General features: G+C 39.1%; 1 protein-coding gene across 3 annotated transcripts in view; it reads right to left on the bottom strand.

Moving 5' to 3' along the window:
* Positions 1-10,735, bottom strand: part of kat6a (K(lysine) acetyltransferase 6A) — a 50,616-nt gene that overhangs the window by 5,557 nt on the left and 34,324 nt on the right. For all 3 annotated transcript variants that reach the window (XM_084413451.1, XM_084413449.1, XM_084413450.1), the window contains exons 9-16: positions 8,012-8,127; positions 7,318-7,459; positions 3,400-3,561; positions 2,624-2,717; positions 2,248-2,479; positions 1,343-1,538; positions 484-1,227; positions 47-305 (exon numbers count right to left, since the gene is read on the bottom strand). In XM_084413451.1, the coding sequence (XP_084269577.1) occupies positions 47-305; positions 484-1,227; positions 1,343-1,538; positions 2,248-2,479; positions 2,624-2,717; positions 3,400-3,561; positions 7,318-7,459; positions 8,012-8,127 (1,945 nt within the window). The remainder of the gene's footprint in view (positions 1-46; positions 306-483; positions 1,228-1,342; positions 1,539-2,247; positions 2,480-2,623; positions 2,718-3,399; positions 3,562-7,317; positions 7,460-8,011; positions 8,128-10,735) is intronic.

The raw sequence follows: 10,735 nt of genomic DNA, 5'->3' as shown, positions 1-10,735 counted from the left end.
GAATGCATATATAATAACCCCAGCAGGAGTCCTTTAGTGTACTAACCGTCTTCCTCCGATTCAGTCAGATTCCCTCTGTTGATACTTTTAAGGGCTGGTCCCATGTGTTTGCGGGCTGCTGTGTAGCGTCGGAGAGGGTTGCCGAATGGAGTTTCCTCTTCTAGTCTGGGCATGGGCCTTTCAGAATCTGAATCCACAAATGGCTCATCCAGAACTTCAGTAGTCTCTGAGATGGTTTCTGTAACTACACTGCTGTGGGGATGGCTGCGCTGACGTGCACGTCGCTTTCGAAAGGACTTCTGAGACTACAGGAGTAAAAAAAAAAGAAAAAAAGAAGATTATTTTTTATTATCCACAGCATTGCATGTTATGTTCAAAATAATAAAATAGGTTTCATAGACTGACATACTTATTTTTAAGGTCTATATTAAATAAACATGCCATGCAAAAGAAAATACATACATGGACCTGTATTGCACATACCTTGCATTTAAGCCCTAATGTGGGCTTAGTGAGGAGAGGTGGTGAACGAGCCCTTAACTCATCCTCATCCTCATCCTCCTCATCATCTTCATCCTCATCATCCTCATCCTCATCCTCATCTTCACTGCTCTCACTGATAAAGGCCGGACAGACTGGTGTGGGTTCACTCAGCCTTGTGGTATGGGGCAACAATGGCAGGTCATCTTCAGGCCCCTCACTGAGCCTGCGTTTTGGGCCACGCTTTTTGCGTGGAGGACGCCCTCTGCTGCGTGGGGGAGGAACTGCAGGATGCCTAGAAGCTTCCGAGGGACAGGCTGATGTAGAGTCAGGCTCATTTTCTAAGGCCAGGAGCATTGACGATGTTGTTGTCACTTTGTTAATGCCAGTTCTTTCATCCTCCTCCTCCTCATCATCATCATCATCATCATCATCCTCCTCCTCATCCTCATCATCATCATCCTCTGGGGGCCTTAGTTTACGGGGTCGACCTGGCCCTGGACGTGGTGCATCCTTCACCTTGCCCCATAACCAGTTTTTGGGAGGGCGCCCAGGTCCCCTGCGTTCCCCATTAGCCGTAAGAAAAAGGGAAGGACGTTCAGGACTGAGAACATTGTTGCAAACAGAAGAGGACTGTGGAGGGCTTTGGTTTTTGGGCAATGCTGTGAAGCACTTTTTCTCATCCTCCTTGTCCTGTTCTCCTTTCATATGCCAGGAGAGTGGGGAACTCTTGTGGCTGGGTTTGATCTATACAAGAGATAAGGTGCACATAACAGAAGTTCAGCTTCAGAATGTATTGGTACACATCACAAATATTGCATACTTCATCTAATGAATCTTGAATAAAAGTTAAGATGCTTACCTCTTTAAGTCCCTCCTCTCCTTCCTCCTCCTCCTCATCCTCCTCCTCATCTCCTTCTCCTTCAGATGCTACTGTGTTGGTGACGATAACAGGTGTCCAGCGGAGGCAGTCTGGATCAACTTCAAGGAGTCGAGGTTTGGCCTTCAGTCGGACCATGTGAGTTGCCACCAGCTTCTCTCTGCGCAGAATAATCACCCTATAATAGGAAAGGAAATCAAAATCAGGAGACTATAAAGAGAGCTAAAAATGTAACAAATATACACTACTGCTCAACTCTGGGGCCAATAAGAGTTCAATAAGAACTCTTGTCACCAAGGATGCATTTATTTGATTAAAAAATGAATAAAAACAGTAAAATGGTGAAATATTACAACTTAAATAATTCTTTTTACTTTAATAATTTTAAAATGTAATTTATTCCTGCAAATGTTAAGCAACCATTACTCCAGTGTTTAGTGTCACATGACCCTTCAGTAATCATTCTAAAATGCTGATTTTGGGGAGAATTTTTTTTTAATCAATACTAAAAAAAGCTGTGTAGCTTAATATTTTGGTGGAAAACATGATGTATTTTTTCAGGATTCTTTGAAACTCATTTACTTGAAATAAAAATCTTTGTAACAAATGTCTGTACTATCACTTATGATCAATTTAGTGCATTTTTGCTGAATTAAACTTAATTCGTTTTATTTTTTCTTGTTAGCACAAAATCATGTACTTATTCAAGTATGCTGAAGACAAAGCACTGTGCACATTTTGAAATGTAAATGTTTTAGGTTGAAACATATGAGAATTAATCTGCGACAACTATGAAACAGAACTTGCATTATTGTTCTCTACTTCAGCTTGTACAGAAAAGGAAAGACATTAAATCAGACATTATAGTGTGCGAGCGTCTCTCTCACCGGTCCCCTCTCTGTTCCAGCATATTTAGACTAAGCAGGGTGGCCGTGATATCTTGAGGACAAATGCCGGTGACTTTGCTGAGTTTGCGGATGGTGAGCTGTCGATCTCTGATCTCATGTAGGCACTCCAGCACCACACTACGCCAATATGCCATGTAGGATAGCCGGCCAAGGTCTGACAATGGCTTCTCTGGTGAGCCTGGCTGGCCTTCCCTCTTGGACAGAAGGTAACCTGCAGAGAGAGCGTAACAGTTTATCCTTTGTGTCTAATGACACCATCTAAAGGAGTGTAATTGTCAAATATTTTCTTTACTAAATAACAAAAAATAAAACCACAGACTGAGGGAAGAGAGGAAAGATAATGCAGAGTACTTACTAAAGTCAATGAGGAATCGCCCATAGCCCCTACGCTGATATTGTGGAAGAATCATGATGCAGGATACATTATATTTTTGTTGACAATGCTTTTCCTAGGGATAAAAAAAAAAGATATTTAAAATAAGTATAAAATAAGATTTTAATATAAGATCTTACTTGCATACACTAACGTTTACAAATACTCAATGATTGAGTAATGATTGCTCAACATCATCATTTGACTTTAGAGAATGTAAAGCCCCTTTCACACAGAGATTCCGGAAAATACACGGATAACGCGTCCTGGGATTTGTCCCGGGATCGAATGATTTTGGTTCATTCACACTGCCAGTGATTTTCCGGAATCTGTGAGTGCGTTCACACACATCCCGTAAAGACACGTGACGTCAGGATGTGACAACTCCCCTTCGTCATTTCTACACGAAGACGAGTTCATACTCCCCGGTAGCGCCACTGGGTCTGCCGAGTGGCTCGTTCCCCATATGCTGTAACATAGGTTGTAGAAAGGGCCGTGCAATGGCACATGCGTCATCACTACGACACACCCCTTACGGCGTCGGTCCTGGCTTTTGTTTACACAGGGTGTGTTCCGGGACTGATCCCGGTAATGTTACTAGGTCCCCATCCTGGCATCAATCCCGGCATCAATCCCGTGACGTGTTTGCGTTCACACAGAAGGCACTCTAGCAATTTTACGGCAATTTCCCGGGATCAACGTGCTGTGCGAAAGGGGCTTAAAAGTAACAATTGAACTGAGTGAAATTATTTGCTCACCTTTGAAAAGTATCCTACGAGATGGCAGCCTTTACTGTCATTCTGTGTGAGCACATAGAAGAGGAAGGGCTCCACGTCATAGTACAGCGTCTTATGGTCCAGGAAGAGTTTGGCCAGCAGGCACAGATTCTGACAGTATATTGTGCTGACATTTCCATCCACCTGGAGTGGAGAGAAGTTTTTCAGACTTTGGTCAACTTACTGTGTCCTAACCAAATATGATGCTATAAAGCAACAATGTGAAGTGCATTTGCTAGGATTCAGACACTAACAATTAGTTACACTAACAATTAGCTCCCATTCATAATAGCAAAATGCAATGCCAGTAAGATTCTCAATTTCTAAATACTAAATCAACATTTTGAAACAAGTCATGCAGCAGAGACTGGCACAAAACTTGCTCCACATGAACAGAGGCTATGACAAATTGCACAGCTCCTGCTTTCTTTCTGTCGGCTGAATGCCAACCATTTTAGCTTTTTGCAGTGCTGCCACCACAGGTATGCTTGCTGAGTCAGGACCAGACCAGAAGCAGCTCTGAAACCTGAGCCTCTAAAACCAACTGACCAAACAGGAAGGCAAGCAGTAACACACCCAACACCAAGTGGTGTTGATTAATGTGGAACATACAGGCAGGTCACACAGCAGCAGAATAAAGTTGTCAGTCCAGTTTAAGTGCACTAAACATTATTACATTCACACATACTTTAGTTATTAACAAAAAACAACTGCATTGTATAACCAGATAACAGACTCCTGAAATTTTCAGGTTCCCACGTTTGGTTAACTTTTGCTGTGAATGGAACAACAATGAAGGACTAGTTATGAAACGTCATACAGTATAATAGCCACTCACATTGGTTACAGGGGTTATTGACCGCTATCATTAGAATGACACGGATATCGGCAGAGTTTTTAAAAAGAAATTGTACGATTTAAGACCCTTTATTTCAGGGGCCAGTTGCATAAGCATAGCTGCCCAGTTAAAACGGTGTCTTGAGAACTTGTCTGACCAACAAGCAATTACCATTTACTTACGCTTCTTATCATTTGAATGTGTTTTTTTAAGAAGGGAAAAAGCACTTACGTGGACTTTTCAAAATCAGTAATAAAAGAATCGCTCTTGGCAACAGGGATAGCTAGTATGTTTGCTAGCATAGCGTCAAACGACAATTTATGAGATTAATATCATGTTTTGCTCCAATTCACTATTTATATATACACACATCAGTCGTGTTTGAAATAACTTTTTTATTTTTTACATAACATGCTGTATTATGTATGTCAGACAAGTAATTTGATGTCACTTTGTAAAGAAAGACTACGTGCCCGCGCACATACGCATTCAAATGTGCATGCCTACTAAACACGTAATACGCATGTGCATGCCATCACCGTTTTTACAGATTCACGTTTTTTTAAGTTTACACGGAGATGATAGCGATATCGTTTTCAAAACTCGTTTTCAGAAAACTATTTGATAATTTGTGTTCTCAGGCCACCAAAACACTGTTGTCGTGTAAATGAAAATCCAGAGCGCATTAAAAGTTTTCTGCTTTCATTTGAAAACGGTGTGGTGTAAGCGGCCCCATAGTTAATAACTAATGATTTTTACAACGGAAATGAATCAATCAAAAACTTACTTTAGCTGGACAGTGACTTTCTTCTAGAGATGCTGTACAGCCAAAACAATCTTTGTTTGTTATTTTCCTGTTATCACTGTAAAGCTGCTTTGAAACAATCTGTATTGTAAAACTATATAAATGAAGGTGACTTGACTTGGTCCCATGTTGCTTCTTAGAGTGAGAGAGTGTCGATAAGCATAGCATATAATGCATTGCATTATAGATAGGGTTGGGTACCGAACTCTGTATTTTTAAGGGCACTGACCAAATTACGTCGGTACTACAGAGTACCGACTCACATTAAACCAATTGGTTCCATATTTCGGTACCTGAGAACGCATCTGGGCGTGAGTGTAAGGTACGTTATAGAAAGAATGAGAGACAGAACATGTGAAGTCAACCCAGCAACTTATTCAAACACAACACACAGGGCAATGGCTAACAGAAAAATGTACTTAAGTGTGGTTACATTTCACAAAACTAGATGCAGACAATGCTATTTAAAATATTTGTAATACTAAATGCGTCTGGCAATGGTAACACATCTAAACTTAGGAAGCACCTAATCAAACAAGCTATATTTAAAACCTCAAGAGTTCTGTATTTGCCAAAGTTTAGGGGCCTATGATTTCCACGATGCAGAAAACGCGGACGGAAATCACAGAATCCAGTCATAAAAACGAAATAATAATAAACAAACAAAAATATTACTGTATAACGCGGAATTTGTCAAATTTTTTAATAAATAAAAAGCAGGTTAGTACACTTAAAACAAATCATGATATAAACCAGTGTCTGTGAATGTTAAACTGCAAAAAATATTTAAATACGAATCCTGCATGTTCTGCGTATCTGTGCGAATGAATGGCGTAGATGCGCGGTTTCATTTAAAACTTTTAAATGACCAGCAGGGACCCCTGGAAAAAAGGGCCAGAAAAGGATTATCGGTTCATATAGATAGCAGTCTGTAAGCTGCTTTCTGTAGTGGAGAATTTGAGAATCATATGGTTTTCAATCCCCAAACTCTGAGAGTGTGAACTAGGGCTGAACGACATATCGTTATCGTATCTATATCGAGATATGAACTTTCAAGATATTACTATCGAAAAAAGCAACGATATAGACAATATAGATTTCCCCTCTCCGCGCTCGCCCTGCATACAACTCTGGCAGTCACAACAAACATCAGTTTTACGAGTGCCCTTGAATGCACCGCTAAAGCCAGCGCGCACACACTACCAGGGACGTGGGAACTATACTGTGAGAGGGGGGGCGGCGTTTCCATGGTGACGCGTCATTGCTTGTCACTTGACACACCGCAGCAGCAACAGCGCTGAATGAATGATGATCTGCTTTTATGTCATATTTCCTTTTTTATTCAGAATATTCACAAATGTGTTAGCTATGGCATGAAATATCTGATATTCCGATTGTCAAATACATGCAAGTGGAAGTATATTGTTTAAACACCTTTATAACGATCGCGTTAGTTGAGCTGTATGCGCGATGGGCGCCGCCGTGTTAGTTTGTGCCGCAGACGAAGTTCAGAGAATCGGATCTGTTGGATTTACAACCTCTATGTTTACAACACGTGAATTCATCCACTTCTCCCGAAATACTTAAAAGTAAGTGGCTGGTGAACTGGGAATAGAATAGAGTAAACATTGAAGTTACTTACACAATGTGTATCTGACATGAATAAAACGTGTCGAATTATAATGGAAAGGATTATTATTACCTCTTCCATAGACATCAGTGTGTATTTTACAAACTCTAAATGTATTGTTTTTTTAGTACTTACGTAGTCATATCGTATTGTATCGATATCGAGATATGAAATTTTGTCCATATCGTTCAGCCCTAGTGTGAACGTAACCATGTAAGCGCAGTTAATTCTGGTCAGACAGCACTGATATAGGCCACACCGATACAGATCTGTATGTCATGTTTACACCTAAATGTTCTTTTATAGAAACACAATTGCTGCAGTAAATCACCATAGTGATTCTGAAACAATGAGCGCTCACCACTCTTCATTTATTACCCTGCTGTGCGGCACCATTGCAACACCTCGTAAGGGCAGGAAGTGGGTGGATGTTATTGCCTGAGCCAGTGCGTGTCTATCAGTGTGAATGAGATTTCCTTTGTTGACTCATCACGTACGAAAACACACGTGCAGGTGCATGACTAGCACATGTCTGTGCTGCCAGATGTGCATAAACAAATATGTGTATGTGCAAGTGTCTGTGTGCATTTGTGGTTTTTATCCAGAGTGGAGATCTCTTTTCCTCACCTCGAACACGGACACGTCGTCCTTCCTGTAGATCTCGTTGGCAGGCGGGTGGAACCAGCTGCACTTTCGCATGTGCTGGTAGAGAATGCTGCGGCTCTTCATGTAGCGTAGACAGAACTCACAGAGGTAAAGCTTAGGGAGCCTGTCAAATCGAAACAATCACACATCAGTATTTAAAACCAAAAATAAAATAAAAATCAAGGTGCAGAAACATCTCTCGTGCAAGCATTTAAATAAAATCAACCAGCAAGAGGTTAAGTTTGACACTAATGGTTTAGCAGTCACTATAATAGAGTCAACATATACATATGTTGAGAAAAGCATGTGCGCATTATATATATATATATATATACACACACACAAATATAATGTTAAATTGACCAAATACTTGAATATTAAAAAAATATTGGAAGTAAAAAAAAAATTTGATCATCCAAGGTTGCATGTCGGTTTAGATCATGACAAGAAAATGCCAATCATAAAAAGTATGTCAACCAACAAAGAGTCCATGGGTATTGATGATGGGGATAACTTTTAAATGGCCACGTATAATTCAATTAATAAAAATAAATATAATTCTAAATGAATATTTTTGAAAACCAAAAGATTAACATGTTGAAGCTGCATTAAACATCAGAATGGGATTTTTTTTTTTTTCATGATGATGATGATTATGGCACATGTTGTTTGTTACCTGCTGTACTCCTGTGGGTATGGAGAAGAGTACCACGTCTGTATTTCATACTTCCCAAACTCTATAACTGATGGGCATCGCATCTGGGGGTCCGGTGGACCAGTCACTCCGACTTTCTATAAGAGTTCAAGCACAAGAAAGTTAAGAAAAAAAAAAAAGAGACCAGTGGGCACATACAATTTAGAGACTACTAAGCCACTATGGCATCCAGAGCGTCCTGCCACACACAGAAGAGAACAAAGTCACTCTTTTACACAAGAAATGTGTCAAGGCTCTGACTTTTGTTCTAATAATCAAGAACAGTTTTTCACAAGCATACAGCTCCCCACACTAAGGCTTACAAGATTATTATTAGCTCTTATCCGCATACCAACTGGAAATTGAGAGCATCTGCCACTCAGTAATGATCACACACTTTTCTGCTCTGCATCTCAATAACATGCAATCCATTTATTCCATATACAAACTAGGGGTGAAACAGCTTGTGTTGAACCACCGTTCAAGATCACGTCATGTTGGTTTTGAAAAAAACGTGTATGAATTGTAACATTTCCATGTTCAAGAGTAAGTACTTTAAGGAAACTAACAAAACACAAATGTAAGCAAATACAAATATGAGCAGGTCTATACTTAATGCATAAGTTCTACTAGCAATATATTATATTCCAGTGAAATTTAACAATTCTCGATTCCATTTTCGATACCACAGCTAAAACACCAAACTAATATAAATTTCAAAGATGATTAAAGACAGGTAAACAGTCATTAATAAAAAAAGAACAAATAATTAAACTACAAGCAAGTGCACAAATAAATAACTACAACAAAACAAAGATGAAATAATCAGTGCTTTTAAAGTTTTTCAGGTAGGTCCATCATCAGTAGTTTTCAGGTACAGAAATTTAATAAAGTAATCAAATGTAAAAATAACACTGCATATAATCTTCACAGTACAAATTAAATTGAAGTTACAAAAAAGTTATTCAGTGAAGAGCAGGGAGTTTGTAGTTTGATTAACATTAAAAACACAGACAGCAACAGGAATATTAGGCTGCTGTCACTTTAAGACTAATGCACAGATCCAATGACGACACACATGCGTTCTTTCTCTAGTGCTTGCTTAAGCCAAAACCAACTATGTTTACTTGGATACTCGCAAAGGCAGGCATTTTGAGATAAATTTGCGTTAATTTGTCAGTTTAGGTGCAAGTCTCGTGAAAGAATTCATTTTATTATTTGCACGCTGTCTTAAGACGCGCTACTGTGCGCTTCGGGTGTGTGCACACAATTCCAATTCATTTGTAAAGCACATAATAATACAACAAAGTTCACCATAGTGCTACACAAACAATAAAACATTAAAATATAACAAACACAAATAACTATAAATAAAGAATATGCATATATCTACTCTCAGATTGTTAAGACCCAGACTCTTAATACACCAAAACTTCTCACACAGCGTGCACGAGTTCTCCATTGCTTGAATGCCTAAATTGGCAAGGCTTGAAAACGCGTGCAAATGGTAAACTTTCGTGACCACGCAGCACTGGCCCGACAGGGACACTGACTGTTCCTTATACTGTCCGGAACATCTTTAACGCTGAAAGGCTCATATGCATCCGCCATGTTCAGCACTGAATGAATGACAGGGTCCCCACTGTAACATTGCGCAAGGTAAATAAGAGGATGACATCTAGCGGAGAAGACTAGTAATAAGATTAACGTCAATCAGATATTATGTTCAATGTTTGCGGAAATAAATACGGGAAAAAAAATATGTATAATATATAGAGAATATTTTATTATTAAAACATATATTATTATATATGTATAAAAATCTATATTAAATTGACCACATTTAAAAAAACGATTAATTGAAAAATCTAATTTTTTTTGTGCCCAGCCCTAGTTTTTATTAGATAATAAATCAGGATTTGAACCTGGTTGTGCTTGCTAAATAAAATTGTATCTCTAAACTGCCAACCATCACAACTTCAGGAGTGACTCTTATATTCCTGTACACATAATCATTTAGGGGGATTCATATTCAAATGCAGCTGTCCCTCCTTTGGACTTAGCAGTGCACATGGCCTAAATGTTATAGAGCAAACAAATTCAGTTTTATTGTCAAATTACAGCATGGTATTTTTTCTTTCTGTCTGCTCAACACAAGCGTGCTGGTTCTTTCTGATGCAGTGTGTGCAAATATGATTGTCTCTCTCTGGGTTAGTGTTTGTTTTTCTTCAACTGATGGCCTCAGGCAGTCAGAGTGGCTGTTTCTGCTGGGAGCTTCAAATCACACACACACACACACACACACACACACACACAAATCAGCCAATCAGTCTACACATGTGCATTTGTGTTTGTGTGTGTATCACTGAGAGAGGCACCAGCTGTCAAGATAATGGAAACTCTCAAATCCCCCACATTACATTCTGCAGAGATAAAGACCTTGACAGCTTCCAAGTCTTCACTAATATACCAAAAGAAAATTCAGTGACTGCAAACAAACAATGGGCACCCCAACCATCAAGCATACGATTTGTAGACAGGATTCGGTTTGATTTTATTTGACGGCTGTCAAAGTTTACACATTAGTATATGGATTTAATTAAATGTTGTTGTTTTTTTTAAATGTCCAAAAATTCACTTTTTTATTATTATTTTATTTTTAAGTTTCATTCTGTTCTGAGTGATGTCAAAAAACTGAGCTGCAGA

This window comes from Rutilus rutilus (genome assembly GCF_951802725.1).
Source record: "Rutilus rutilus genome assembly, chromosome: 7".
Classification (NCBI taxonomy): domain Eukaryota; kingdom Metazoa; phylum Chordata; class Actinopteri; order Cypriniformes; family Leuciscidae; genus Rutilus; species Rutilus rutilus.
The sequence above is the reverse complement of the archived record's forward strand: the minus strand, read 5'-3'. Positions and strand labels throughout refer to the sequence as shown.